At 41.5% G+C, this 15,688-nt stretch overlaps 1 protein-coding gene across 1 annotated transcript; it reads left to right on the top strand.

The window, feature by feature from the left end:
* Positions 1–4,917: 4,917 nt before the first annotated feature.
* Positions 4,918–10,161, top strand: LOC133498190 (cytochrome P450 1A1). Its single transcript, XM_061814723.1, has 7 exons — positions 4,918–5,312; positions 5,560–6,429; positions 6,906–7,032; positions 7,548–7,637; positions 7,713–7,836; positions 7,909–7,995; positions 8,075–10,161. Exons 2-7 carry the CDS (start codon positions 5,590–5,592, stop codon positions 8,370–8,372), a joined length of 1,566 nt encoding a protein of 521 aa, XP_061670707.1. The 5' UTR covers positions 4,918–5,312; positions 5,560–5,589; the 3' UTR covers positions 8,373–10,161.
* Positions 10,162–15,688: the final 5,527 nt, after the last annotated feature.

Genomic DNA, 15,688 nt, shown 5'->3' with positions numbered 1-15,688 from the left:
TGAGGTCAACCCTTTACAACTGCGCCACCGTGCCGCCATATAGTAAATATTGGTCCAGAAAACATTTGCAAAATGATAAAAATTCTGATTTTTTCCCAACTACATTCATAATAAGACTTTTTAAAAATTGCATTATGCAGCTTTACTTAATCAAACCATTAATTTTATTTTTTTCTCCATCTAGAAAAATGTACTATTTACTCGTCCCGACAACAAGTATTTGTTTTTCTTCTCATACAACCATCCCATCTGAAAATATAGTGGAATAAAATGTTTACAAAAAAACACTTTAGTAGATGGATATGTATTATTCCTCTAAATTTGTATTTTGTACCTTAAAAATATTTTTCCTTAATACAAGATTTTATTCTGTCCTTTTTCTGTAAAATTTATTATAATCCCCCCTCACACACACACACACAAACAGAAAAATACTATTAATATACTAAAATATACTAATTTCTTGAAAAGATGTGTTTTCCTGAGTTACATTTTCCAAGTAGAAGAAGAAATACAACAGCAACAAAATACGTGTTTTTTCTTAAAATATACACTATTCTGCACCCCTTTTTTTTCCTGAAGAAAGTTTTTTTTTAATGCAGCACTTTTTATTCTCACACGTAAAAACCCTTTTCTCAAAGACACAACTTAAAAGTTTTCGAAAATGTCCCGCTCCCCATCCCAAGAAAAACATGACATTTACTCGAAATTATATTGTTGAAAATGCAGCTGAGTTTCCCGTGTGTTTCTTTTGGCCGTGTCGGTGGAAAAGGAAAGCGACCCCCCCCCCCCCCACGCCCTCTTATTCCGCCCCCCTCCCACCCCCGTGTGTGTCCCGTACTTGTGACGGCATCTTAAAACGGCGATTTGTTCAAGTAGTTTTGAGGGCGCGCTCCCTGTTCCTCGCTCTCGTGTTGCCTGAGCACGATGAGCGAGGGCTGAGTGGCACATTGCATGACTCCAAAGCCGCCAGATCCTCGCCTGCACACGCACACGCACACGCACACGCGAGTTATAGCGCGCAAATATGTGCGCAAAGGGGAGGAAAAACACGCGCGCACGCACAGATCGGAGCGGTGGTCGTGCGTGGTTCTTTGTTCTGCCAGTTTAAGAGCCTTGTGTGTCTTTTCCAGCGGGTGCCGCCTTCGCGTGACTTGAGCCGGCAGATTTAGGATTGTCCGCGAGTCCGAGACCCTCCCCTCCTCCGGACCCAGCCTCCGCTTCTCACGCAAGCACAGCCGCACGCACGCAGAAACGCACTCACGCACGCAAACACACACAAAGTCTCTCTCGCTCGGCTTCAGCATGCGCTGACCCTTCGGACCGGGACCCAACAAGGCACTTTAGTAATACGGGAACACTCGAACTGATCAATAGCGCGTTATAAGGTTTGATTGGTGGACGCTGATTGTCGGTCGATGCCGTCAAATTCAGATGCTGTCACGGACTCTCACTGACGTACACTTAACATTAAAAGCAGGCAGTATGTGACCTCACTTGGTGCGCCTTCAATGTCTTATATTTTGACTGAAGTTTAAAAGTCATAGTAGTAATTTAATTGTCTTGGGGGGGGGATGTTGTGGTTTTTTTTTTTTTTAAATATATTCACTATTTTGAATGCTATGAAATTTTACAATTTTTTTGGTATTTGGTTGTTGTTCTTTTTTTACCTTATATTACTAATTAAGCATCTGGTTAAATCTCGCCATTTTATTTCATTTATATATGTATATATATGCATTTTGATATTGGTTTAACCAAAATTATACTTCTATTAATCTACTTGTTTTGTCAATTTTTGCGTATTTTTTTTCTAAATGTACATTCTTGTATTTTATTAGACTTTGGACCATTACACACACACACACACACACACACACATATATATATATATATATCATAGGCGGCACAGTGGAATGGTGGAGCAGCTGGTAAAGCGTTGGGCTCACAGTTCTGAGGTCCCGGGTTCAATCGCCTGTGTGGAGTTTGCATGTTCTCCCCGTGCCTGCTTGGGTTTCCTCCTGGTACTCCGGTTTCCTCCAACATTCCAAAAACATGCAACATTAATTGGACATTCTGAATTGCCCCGAGGTGTGATCGTGAGTGCGGCTGCGATTGGCTGACAACCAGTTCAGGGTGTACCTCGCCTCCTGCCCGTTGACAGCTGGGGTAGGCTCTACCACTCCCCACGACCCTCGTGAGGATAAGCGGCAAATAAAAGGCAGGGATATATATATATATATATATGTATATATATGTATATATATATGTATATATATATACATATAAGTTTTACAATAATTGTTTTCATTTTCTATTTTCTCTTGAGATATATATTTTTAATTTCATTTTTACTAAAACATTCACTTTTTATTACATTTTTAGTTATTATTTTATGTAGCTACCATTAAACTATTCTACAATAGTCTGTATGTTAATTTATATTGCTTGTTCAATTAAATCTATTTATGATTTGAACATTTTATTCCAGGATCATCAGGAAAAACCTTAGATTTATTTATTTATTTACTTACTTACTTACTTATTTGTTGGACAGCAAAGTCAAAACCTTGTAAAAATAGTTTAGCAGCGATAAAGCAGGATTTGCACGTAAGCCAATAAGAACAAGCTATGCATGTAGCTATTAATATTAATGCTACAGCCCAAAAAAGAAAGAAAGCAGATTAGAATATAACAATTCACAGTTTACGCTTTGTTTTGTGTGTGTGTTTTATTTGTTTGTTTCATAACGCTGGCAGTTGCACAATTGTGGCATGGAGAGCTTATTTTTGCAGAAAAACGCCACATTCGCAACTTGAATCCTTTGGAACAGGAGCATTAATCATTAACCATTTGATCCAACTTTTTTGACATCGAACTCCATCGATTCATCTGCAGGGAGGGGTAATGAAAAAAAAAACAGGTGGGGGGTGGGGATCATAAAGCCAAGAGAATAAAGATACAATCGTCTAAGAAAGAAGTCCGAATATCATTGGGGAAAAGATGGAGTGAAGTTACATTGTTACAAAAAGTAAGCATTACAAAATGATTCTTTTGACGATACAACTTTTCTTGTAACACCGCAGTGTTATAACAAATTGTCACATTAAAACCTTCTGGCTTTTTCTCAATTACGACAATCACAACATTTACGACTTTCTCCGCAACTACAACTAATGTCCTTAACATGACAACTTTTTGTCTCATATTTGTGTTCTCTTTTTCTCATCAAAGTTCTTCTTGTTAACATCATACTTCTATTCTTGCGTTATTACAATGTTTTTGTCTGATATAACATTACAACTTTATTTTGCAACATCATTCTTGTGATGTGATTTTTTTTATCGCAACATATTTTTTCTCATAACATTTTGGGTGACTACTCCATTTTTTTAAATATTACTTCTTAAATCTCACACCATTTGTACGTTTTCCTTGACAACTACGCTCTCGTAACAATTATGTCTTTGATCTTGAAATTTTTTTTTTCTTGTTGCATTACAAATGTACTCTTGTCACATTCTGACTCAAACCTTAAAACATTGCATTTTTCTACAGCAACATTACTACTTAATGATCAAAATATTCTGACATAAAGTTGTAATATGCCCACTTTTTTGGTTATCTACTATATTGTTTTATTTTTACAATATTAATTAATTTTGTCTTTGTTCTTGACCCCTTAAAAATACATTCATGTAGCACTGCGTAGTCACCCCTTATTATCACGACTGAACTTAACTGAACATTACGACTTTTTCTCATAAGAACCGACTTTTTCTTGTGGCATTCCGACTTTATGCACCTAAAATTAATTGAGCATCAATACTTTCCTTGTAACATTAAGTTAGGGGTATAGTTTATTAATGCCTAAGAGCGTTATGACCTCATTCTATTAAAACATTAAAACTTAAAAGTCGTCATATTTTGTCTCGTATAATAAACGTTTTCCAAAGTGCTACCCTTTCTAACAAACAGCCCCCTACAGGAAACTTTATGTTGTGACAATTAATTAAATTCTATTACTGTGATGATATTCCTAGCATGTAAACTTGTTCCTTCAAGTGACTGCTTCCTTCTGGCAAAGAAAACATTGGAGAAAAAAAAAGCGTCTTAAACTGGTGAAGCTGTACAGTTTCATGTAGCCCACCACCCGTTACCCCGCCCTCCCACCCCACACACACACGGCATCGCCACCTCAAAGGGGAGGTGAAGGTTTGATCGCTCCGCTCTCACGCAAGTGGTCAATGTTTAACTCCTGCTAACAGGTACTAGCACGCAATGGCATTCGACCTGAGTGCTTTATCAGGATTTAGCGCTGCCTGGGTGGTAGATGTTGACAGTAACGCCCTATCCCACCCAGCCCCCACCCCCACCCCCTCCCACCCACACTCTCTCACCCTTCTACCATACTATTAGATGGCATGATTAATTTTCAATCAGCATCTCCCCCCCCCCCCCCCACATCAGGTCATGTCTTCATTCTCGTTACGTTCTGTTACGTCGATGGCCACCTAAGATTAGAACATTTCCATAACAGTTCAACATTTTCCGGCTGCATGACAAACTTTGATTCATTGCAATTTAATTCTACATGTTAGTTCAATTTAATACAAGCTTAGCCTGACCAAAGAAAATTCGGATTTTATTCCAATAACATTATGGCTTTTAAGTTTCATAACATTACAACAAACAACAATTAATGTTTTATTACAACTTTTCGTTACAGTATTAAAATTCTACATGAGTAACATTCCGTTTAACTTGGGTCCAAACTACAACTTGATTTTTGTAATATTCCAACGTATCCCTTGGTTCTTGTGACTTTACAACACTTTTCTTGACACTTTGAATTTTCCCTGCAGTTGCAAGTTGTTATCACAGTTTATAGCCGTTAAAAATGGAGCAAGGGCGCTCCATTATGACTTTATCAACAACATAATAATGGAAGGTAATAAAGCAACGAATGGCCGTCACTTTGTTGCACGCTGCTTTGCACATGCATCAAAGACATTCAAATCATGCAATATCACATAAAGAAACATGCGGGCGCGCACACACACGCACACACCCCCACACACACACACACTCACACTCACACACACACACGCCTTTTCATTGCACTAGACTTCATTCATGACAGAAGGAGGGATGATTACATCACGGGCTGCAGCCAATGGAGTGGAGGAGGACGCTATAAAGCAAGAGCCCATTCTCTCTTTTGGGGACATGAGGAGTAAACTTGGGGCTGAGCTGTATTTTGACATCTTGGGACTCCTCTTGGATTTCATCGCTCATCTGTTTGCTCAAAGGTAAGCGTGCTTGTCTGTGGAACAAGCCTCATTGGTGTCAAACTCCTGCTATTGTTAGATAGAGATGGTTTTGTTAGAGTACATTTGCAGATGTTTGGCTGCTTCTCCAGTTTTGTGTCCTTTTTTTGCACCAAGTGCAGCACGTGCAGGATGAAATAACCGAGTTCTCACGCACCCGCTGCAGCAGGTAGTTGACGGGTTGCACAACCTGGCTGCACTAACGCTCCTATGCTTTCTCTTTTTCCAGGAGCAGCCAGAAAATTATAAGGACATCGCCATGGCGCTAATGATTCTACCGTTGGTCGGGGCCGTGTCTGTGTCGGAGAGCCTGGTGGCTCTGACCACACTGTGTCTGGTCTACCTGTTGCTCAAGTTCTTCCGTGGTGACATCCCCGAGGGGCTCCGGCGGCTCCCGGGTCCTAAGGCCTTGCCCATCATCGGCAATGTGCTACAAGTGGGCAACAGACCTTACCTGAGCCTTACGGCAATGAGCAAGCGCTACGGCCCCGTTTTCAAGATCCAGATCGGCATGCGCCCCGTGGTGGTGCTGAGCGGCAATGAAACGGTGCGACAGGCACTCATCAAAAAAGGCGAAGACTTCTCGGGGAGGCCCGACCTGTACACCTTCCGCTTTATCAATGACGGTGAGAGTCTGGCCTTCAGCACGGACCAGGCAGGTGTGTGGCGGGCCCGTCGTAAGCTGGCCTACAGCGCCCTGCGCTCCTTTGCCACCCTGGATGGCACTTCGTCACAGTACTCATGCATGCTGGAGGAGCACATCTGCAAGGAGGGCGAGTACCTCGTAAAGCGGCTAAATAACGTCATGAAGGCCGACGGCAGCTTCGATCCCTATCGTCACATCGTCGTCTCCGTAGCCAACGTCATCTGCGGGATGTGCTTTGGCCGGCGCTACGACCATGACGACCAGGAGCTCCTGAGCTTGGTGAACCTCAGCGACGAGTTCAGCCAGGTGGTAGGCAGTGGCAACCCCGCCGACTTTATTCCGGCTCTTCAGTTCCTGCCAAGTGCCACCATGAGGAAGTTTGTGAGCCTCAATACCCGCTTCAACGACTTTGTGCGGAAGATTGTGACCGACCACTACGCCACTTTCAACAAGGTATCGCCCACTCATCGCTCATCACCGCTGTTTCTTCCATTTTAGCTGTAAAGTATTGCCCTGACATAACATGGTTCATTGTTTGTAGCCCCGCTATATCAGAAGATAGTGTAATGCTCATGAATGTGGCACAGGATAATCACGATTGTTGTGTGCTTGTCAAAAATGTTTTTTAATGTCTAGAGAACATTAACACACTATAAGCACACACACACTCAGTCTCAAACGACTTCACACCGCTGGGCCCAACCTCTATAAAACATATTCATGTATTCAACACACAACTACAACACATTATTCATTTACACTGTGTTTAAAAAAAATGTATTTAAAAGTTTATGGGAGTAGTAAAAAGTGTGTAAAAAATTTTGTTTTTTCACATCATCTCTTTATCAGGTTTTCACCTATTGCTATAAACTTTAGCAATAAATGGGTTTACTGTAGTCATCAAAGTTTTCTGATTGATTCACTTTCAGGACAACATTCGTGACATCACTGACTCCCTCATCGACCACTGCGAGGACAGGAAGCTGGACGAGAATTCCAATGTCCAGTTGTCGGACGGCAAGGTCGTAGGGATTGTCAACGACCTCTTTGGAGCTGGTTAGTTAGAGCGTTTATTTTACTTTTCTTTCTGCTTTGTCCCATGAGCGTGACTTGTTGTACGTCCCACCCACTGATCCAGGCCTGGAGTCGGTCACCAGTGGATAGAGTGTTGATGCTACAGGAGTTATATGATGGATATTAGAGATTTAAGGTAGCAAAGATTACTGGAGCTTTCCGGGGGTTAGGACATGGTTGAGGCAACTGGAGATTTTTTTCTGAACAAGTCTATCAAGTTTCCTTGAGGTTTTTGGAGTTAGCTAGAGGTAGCAAACATCATAGCCACTGAAGATTTCCAGTACCCTAGCCACTTGGGAGATTCACTTACTTCAACACTCTAGTCACTGGAGAACTCTGGAGGCCAGAGAACTGGAGATCTGTAGTGGTTATGGTGTTGAAGCTAACAGGGATCTCTGGTGGCTTCAGTGATTTTGAGCCATTGTTCTATTATACTTCGAATGCCTTGTGATCAAGTCATCAAATCATAAATGAAACAAAGTTCAATTCTCATTTAGGCTTTGATACCATCTCAACTGCCTTGTCCTGGTCAGTCATGTACTTGGTGGCTTATCCGGAGATTCAGGAGAGGCTTTTTCAGGAGCTGAGTAAGTACTTGACAGTGGAATTCCCCCTCACGCATCCCAGGAAAATATTCACCAATCCTTTGAATTCAATTTCAGAGAATAAAGTGGGACTCCACCGCACTCCTATTTTATCCGACAAAGCCAACCTGCCCTTCCTGGAGGCCTTCATACTGGAAATCCTTCGTCACTCGTCGTTCCTCCCCTTCACCATCCCCCACTGGTAAGGTTCGTTTTTGATGCAGGTGTACAATGCAATCACCGGGTAAGATGAATGACATTGCTCTCTTTCCAGCACCACAAAAGACACATCTCTGAACGGCTTTTTTATTCCTAAAAACACCTGCGTTTTCATCAATCAGTGGCAAATCAATCACGACCCGTAAGTATGACACATCCTCTTTTACCGGCCAGCACGGAATGAAAGAAAGCTCATCATGATGTTTTCCTGCACCTTTCAGTGAAATCTGGAAGGATCCTTTATCCTTCAACCCAGAACGCTTCCTGAGCGCTGACGGTACTGAGCTCAACAAGCAGGAAGGCGAAAAGGTGATGATTTTTGGCCTTGGAAAGCGTCGCTGCATTGGAGAGGTCATTGCGCGGCACGAGGTCTTCCTCTTCCTGGCCATCATTGTGCAAAGGCTGCGTTTCCACGGCACGCCCGGTGAGCCCGTGGACATGACGCCTGAGTACGGCCTCACTATGAAGCACAAGCGCTGCCAGCTGAGAGCCACCATGCGCCCGTTAGACGTGCAGTGAAGACCGAGCGGTAAATATCAATGAACTGTAGGCAGTGCTGGGATTAACGCAACCACTATAACTATCATAGTGACGTACAATGTGATTTGAATTCATATCACTGAATTTCAATTCATCGACATGTCCATCTTAATCATCTGCAACAATTATAGTTGGCAGATATTAAGGTAATAGGAACTGAGCCGTGTCGCAAATTGTGGAAAACAAATGCCTTTATTGGATGACTCCACCGCATTTTGTTTTTGAGAATTTGTTGTATTAATAGTTTAACTCATAAATATTTTATTATGCTCATTGGTCGAGGGGAAATTTCCCCTAAAGCCCAATGTATACTTTTTGTTGTACATGCAGTCATTTTAGGAAATTTAGTGAAACGTGCACAAAGAGTGCTGGTTCACATGAGGTCGACTGGTAGGGATGATGCCTTGCTGAAGGACACCTCAACAGCAGCCAGCAAGCAAACTAGCATTTCTCCAACAATCAATTGACATTTTGAAATTTTTGTCCGTCGTCAGACTCGAACTAATATCCTCGAACTCCAATATAACACATTTCAAGCTCATTTAAGAAAAAACTAGCATTTTTTTTTGAAAACATTCTTCAGACATGTGAATGAACATGTGACATAGACTCTCAGTAACTTCCACTAACAACCCTGGCTAAAGGTAGCTCATCCCTGATATCCAAAGCTCGTCTCTCAGTCAAAATGTATCAATTCAAAAGTGTTTTCCCACTTTTTGTGGGGCATAGAACTAAGTACTGCCGCAAATAGTGAAACTGCGAAGTAAAAAAGGTTTTTATGAATTGGCTTTAGATGTCACAAGAAGAGGAACACTGTACTTGTTCAACACCAATTACTGCACTGCTTTCCTATTTAGAATGGCCTTGATATCTTGGGGCATTTCAGAACGAGCACAAAATGCGCCTGGGTCAGTTTTTCAGTGAAAAATTGAGGATAGGTTCCACAGCAAAAAAAAAAACCCAAAACACTCAAATAGGTGAATTTGGATGAAATTGTGAAACGCAAATATGCAGGATTTTGCTGTACTCCCCCTTGCTGTAATTTAGGTTTGTGTTTAAGTCCTGCCTCACAGTTTGGTCCAGCTCTCCTGCCACTGGCCAGTTTATGATTGACTCGTCCACTATTATAGCAGCAATGGGAATTGATCCTGACACCACTCTGCTTTCCAATTCCGGAACAGTCATACTGTAATATAACAAATGACATAGATACTGTACGTATGTCATTAATGTGCAACAAAAGGGCAATATTGTCAGAATGTTACCTACACGACGTCAAATTGAAGCCACTCAGCAAAAAATGTTGTGAAGAAATGTTTTTGCCAATGTCCTTGTTAGGGTTTTTGGTCACGCTGCTATCTTTTGACTCTGAATGAAATGCAAATGACATTATGCTGTTCATATTTTAATAACCCATTATAATGTGGATGTTAGGACACTGAAGCTATATTTGTATCCTAAAATGTGATTTTTGTGTTTCTATCAATTGTTTTGTAAAGTGATTTTATGTGCCTAAAAATTGCATCTATTTCAGGGGAAATCACTTTGCTGTATACAGTATATGTTCATATGCGTGTGTGCATTTGTGGTTATTTGATTTGCCAGAATACCAAAAGTTTTATTTTGTAATACAACAGTAAGCTAGACAATTTGTCATTTCTATCATTATTATGATAAGTGGAGACATGATGGTTGACACGCAATAAAAACATGTTCAAAGCATTGTGTGCTTTATTAAAAACAATGGTTATTAAAAAAACTGAAAACATTTGTTTTTCATTATTTACATTTTATACTTCCTGAGCATACCTAATGAATAACCCCTGTATATTCATTCCAATAACAAGCGCAGAAATGTTTTTTTATGTAAAAGAAATCAATTCTTTAAAATGTCACAAATTATTTTTCATTGATTGATTTTTTTTTTTTTGCTATCCTTTTATTTTATTATTTTGCCATGAGTGACAAGAAGAGCAAAAGAGTGGGTGATTGAATGCACACTCCCCACCCTGAGGTATACCTACAGTATACTGGCAGACTACATAAAGGACCTCTCCCACCCCCTCCTCTAGCCCAAGAGCTAATGACAACACACACGTTTTGCACATACATTCAATGTAATGAATGAGAGCTGTGCAATATAATTATGAAAAAAAAAATGTTTAATAGAGCATGTGAATGATAGCTTAACTACTATTTTCTAATATGGTCACAAACCAAAATGGGAATTTTTTTTTTTTTTTTTTTTACTCCTTAGACAGTGACAGTAGAGTTTATATTTATATTCCTTTCTACAGCTATCATGGAATGTGTTATATCATTGCTGGGATAACATGTACATCACATGTTTAAATACAGTCATCTTTGAAAAAATGAAATTTCTGAAAAATGGCTCTCTGTAGTCACTTGTTACAGTTTAATAAATGTCACATAAAAGTGTTAAAATGTTGTATCTAACAAAAATGCTTATTCCAATGTATTTAAGTCATGTTTGGAAAATATCATCTATTTACAGTGATATAACAACAACATCAAAGCTAATGAGCCGAGGCTGATCATAACGTATGCCACGTTTCTTCAATTTCACTTTTTATTAATAACATGGAAGGTTCTTTTTTAAAAAAAAAAAGTGTTTTGTACCACGAGTAAGCAATTGAAGGAGTGAACTATTAAATCTCCATTTAACAACAGAACCTCAAGAAGGCAAGTTACACGCTTAGTAAATGTCTCCAGAATGTTACTGAATCTAATAATAATATTTTATATTTTTTAGCAAAAAAAAAAAACACCCTGCATTTCTTTTATTAACCCGTGTGCCCACAATTCTACTGTATGTTTTGGCCCCATCACACCATGACGTTCTGGTCAGCATTCTATAGCGTTTGAGGAAACGTTGGTATTCGCCCATGGTCGCTGGGATAGCTCCAGAAGAGCGTTGTTTGAACGCTAGTGAACGTCAAATGATCGCTGGGAATCGGCGGAGAATGCCGGTCCGGAAAAAAAGTTTGGAACATGCACAAAAGTTCTCACCGAGACCAGCGTTCATCAACGTTTAATTTTAAACGCTGCAGAACGTTTAAAACGTTCATGGAACGTTTTACTAAGGTTCGCCGAGCGTTGCACGCGTTTGGCTATCGTTAGTCAGTCGAAACGCTAGCTTTACTTGGTTGTTACTTAAATGTTTGCTTTGCAGTGAACGACTCACTGGCGACCTGTCAATGACCACTGAACAATCCCATAGCGCACACAGCGTGTAACTAAAGTCAAACGAACGTCGTTTGGAGTACATTGAGCGTCATTCGTGTGTTTCCCGAACGTCCATGCATATGGGTATATAAACCGATGCTTTGTAAGCAAGGTCCATTTAATATTAAGCTACAGTACAGAGCACCTACTATGGAAGATCCAGAAAGCAGCAGTTCGTTTTCGCGGAAAAACTCCACCAGACTATCCGCAACAGCCCGGTCCAGGATCCTGCAATCCTTTCTCTGCTTGTTTTGTCTCTTTGTCGGACCGTCCTCACTGGGGTTTGCAAGGTGTTTAGGGTACCCAGCGGGTGTCACATGCTGCGTGACTTCGCGGACGTGCTCTTCCTCCTGTTGTTTTTCCTCCAAATACATTGCTCGTGATGAAAGAGGCTTAGCTTTCTTACTAGCAGCGCTAAGTCCGCGCCCTAACTTTTTTTTTCTCGGGCGGCATGATGCTCACTGTTCTAACTCACAACAACTGAAGTGACTATGAACTTTCCATTGTTTTTGTGCCGGTTCCACTGTAAAAATTACACGCCAGCAAAACGTTTTTCTATCGTTATTCACCCATTAGTCACACGCTCGTCTTACGTTGACAAATCGCTCGTCGCGCCCCAATGACGCGTTTGTACACGCTAATGGTTTTTAGGGGTATCTTATTTGGTCGCTGTTACACGCTTTTCGTGCGTTAGACACGCGTTAATCACACGCCAGAGTTGTCATCCGTGTTTGAGAACGCTGAAAAATAGAACGATTGAAATATTCAGAGAACGTTGACCAGAACGTCATGGTGTGACGGAGCCTTTAATATTGGTCATTATGCTCGATGCAGTGTCAGCACCTTCCGCCTCAGTCTTTCCCTGCTCAGGTCTATTGTTTGTTTGAGGAGAACTGGAAATAACCGTGGGGGGGGGCTTACCCCCTTTTTCTGTGCTGCTGACCAGTTAGGTTTGGTCTGGTGTCTTATTTCACATAGACTGCAGATTTTTAAATAGGTTTGAGCGCACTTGTACATCTTTCAGGGTACCCTGGTCCCAGGTATGGTGGGGCGGGTGCTGGGCTCGGTGCAGACACCTCTGTGCTTGTTTTCTGGTCTGGGTCCCACCAACACACACACACACACACACACACACGCACACACACACACTTTTTAGCTCCGTCATCCTCTCTCCTCCTTTGGTGCCCTCGCCCATCCTTGCTCACTTAACATGGGTTTGCTTTGAAGGGGTAAGACAGTTTTTTGGGTGGCTGCTTCATTGGGCCCTGTTGGTGGCTGGAACCCCACCAACATGCTCTCCGGGGGCTATGGTGGTGGTGGCAGTGGTGGAACGCCGTGGGTGGGTAGCGGGTCGGGGGTGGATGACCACGAAGGGCGGTGGTCCAGGGTTTTCTGCAGGTACTCTGGCAGCCTCCTGCAGTCCACAAACATTCATGTTTGATTAATTTAAATTTCCCACAGGAATTCTGTAGGTGTGTGTATGGTGATTTGTCTCTACTGCATGTGTCCTGTGATTGACTGGTGGCAAGTCCACTGTTGACCCCTAAAGCCAGCCACACAGGCAAATCTAATGAGGATAAATTATCCAAGGGTCACGGGAGAGCTGGAGCCGAACCCAGCTAGCTTTGGGCGAAAGGTGGACTACACCCTGAACTGCGCGCCAGTCAGACGTAGGGAAGATATCAACACCATCACCGGAATCAATCCCACGCTGCCCGCACCAAAGTCAGGCATGTGTACCACTAAACCATCAGTGACTCTCTGCGCATCTTATTTTCCATTAAACATAGCAAAATAATTTATTTTGAGTAGAACCTCTGGGAAACACAAAGAGTCATCAGCTATTTTCTCGTCTATCCTGTCATAATAGCAAGTGGGTGTAACATGTATTTGTAAAAACAATGCGTGCGCATGTTGATTAATGTTGTGTCTTTTGCTGCAGCAATAGGAACAAGGGGCCAGGGGGGGCCACGGACTGCCAAGCCAGCCGGTGTTGTGTCTATTCACTGCACCCTGAGGTTATCCGGGATGTCAACTCAAATGCTGCGTGCACTAAAGAGCACAATAATGGGGGTCAGCTGCCGTCCAGTTCCTAAACTGGCATTCAGGTAAGAAACTGGGCAAATGTTCCCTTAGGATTGGACAGAAAATATAAATAATCTGCTATCCTGCACTCACTCTGTGTGTTTTAAGTTCCGTTTAGTACACTTAAAAACAATGAATTAGATTTTTTCAAACGGGAAATATCAACATGTACATATTAATGACAAAGAGTAAAAAATTCACCAAACACCTGCCTTTTTTTCTGAAAATGTGCATTTCTGTCCTCCTGTAACATAATAGTTGTTAGACTAAACTGTGTGAAACACGATCACACAGAAACATCCAAATCCCCCCCCCACACACACACACACACAGGCACGATGACCCCGCTATCACATGAGGACTTAATAGATAAAAATCACACAAAAAAATCAATTTCCAGCTTGAAACGATTTTTAAACTCTCCAAAAAGATCAACAAAATGATAATGAGCCCACGCACCCCAACCCACCACCATTTTTTCCTGCAGTCTTCATTTATCTCATGTATAAGATATGCAATATGATATAATTAATCATTCATCCATCCATTTAATTTCTGTGTTCTTATCCTCATAGGGTCGCAGGGATGCTGGAGCCTATCCCAGCTATATTCGGGCGAGGGGTGTGGTACACCCTAAACTGGTCGCATAGCAAAAGCTGGGCACATATAAATAACTATTCACGCTCACATTCACACCTAGGGACAAATTAGAGTCTTCAATTAACCTACCACACATGTTTTGAGGATCTGGGAGGAAATTGGAGTGCTTTGAGAAATCTTACGCAGGCACAGAAAGATCTTGCAAACTCCACACAGGCGGTGCAGGGATTTGAACCCTGGTCCCTCACTGACTCCTGAAAAAGAAGTAAAGAAGTAAAAGTCAAAGAAGCAATAGAATATGTGAAGAAAGCCTGTCACATGTACAAAAATTATGTGCAAAATGTATTGTACATCTCCTCTAACATTGCTAACTGTACAAGTTTAAGAATAGTAGTTGCTTCTGAAGTTTGCTTTTTGCTTACTCATTGTCAAAGTGGATATCCTATTGTGACCTCAAGGGAATCATACACTCCCACACTGTCACACAAACGTACTCCGTGACAGTAATTTATTTCTGGCCATGACGAACGTAACAGAAAAAAAACATGACCTGCCTTTATCTCTTACAATGTGAAACTCGGTTTTTGTCATTCTCAAAAAGGATGACAAGCCAGAAATATGCGGTTACTTGCAGTTTTTAGGAAATAAGCAAGTAAAAGTTAGCTAGTATTAATACTCCCTGTATTTCTGTAAATTTAATAATGACTTTTCCATGGCATGTGAAGGATATGAGTAATGAAGAGCAGTACAAAGTGAATGGAAAGCAGCCAGAATACAACAATGTAAAGCGGTTAATGCACTGCATTACATTCTTACAAGTTTGACTTGGCTATTGTTCTTTGTTTTCAAAAGCAACATTTTGATATCATTAGGGCGGCACGGTGACTCAGCTGGTAAAGTATTGGCCTCACAGTTCTCAGGACCCGGGTTTGATCCCGGCCCTGCCTGTGTGGAGTTTGCATGTTCTCCCCGTGCATGTTCTCCGAGCACACCGGTTTCCTCCCACATCCCAGAAAAATGCAACATTAATTGGACACTCTAAATTGCCTCTAAGTGTGATTGTGAGTGCAGCTGTTTGCCTCCATGTGGCCTACGATTGGCTGGCAACCAGTTCAGGGTGTACCCTGCCTCCTGCCCGTTGACAGCTGGGCTAGGCTACAGCACTCCCTGCGAGCCCCGTGAGGATAAGCGGCAAAAATAAAATGTATGGATGGATGATATCACTAGAACACACAAACAATCGCAAAGACATGAACATTTGTTTTTACTTGTATTAAAAACTACTGATGGGCTGGGTCTTGTGTATTGTGTTATTGTTAAAACATTTTAAATAACTACTACAAAAATTAAGTTGCAAGGGTGGC

The sequence above is a fragment of the Syngnathoides biaculeatus genome, chromosome 3 (assembly GCF_019802595.1).
Source record: "Syngnathoides biaculeatus isolate LvHL_M chromosome 3, ASM1980259v1, whole genome shotgun sequence".
In the NCBI taxonomy this organism is placed as follows: domain Eukaryota; kingdom Metazoa; phylum Chordata; class Actinopteri; order Syngnathiformes; family Syngnathidae; genus Syngnathoides; species Syngnathoides biaculeatus.
This window is presented reverse-complemented; position numbering and strand designations above follow the sequence as displayed.

Excerpts from the sequence above, each read along its gene's own strand:
- LOC133498190 (XM_061814723.1), top strand. The coding sequence starts at position 5,590 with ATGGCGCTAATGATTCTACCGTTGGTCGGGGCCGTGTCTGTGTCGGAG. Across the intron at positions 6,430-6,905 it reads ACTACGCCACTTTCAACAAG|GACAACATTCGTGACATCAC; the intron begins GTATCGCCCACT and ends ATTCACTTTCAG. Across the intron at positions 7,638-7,712 it reads GAGGCTTTTTCAGGAGCTGA|AGAATAAAGTGGGACTCCAC; the intron begins GTAAGTACTTGA and ends ATTCAATTTCAG.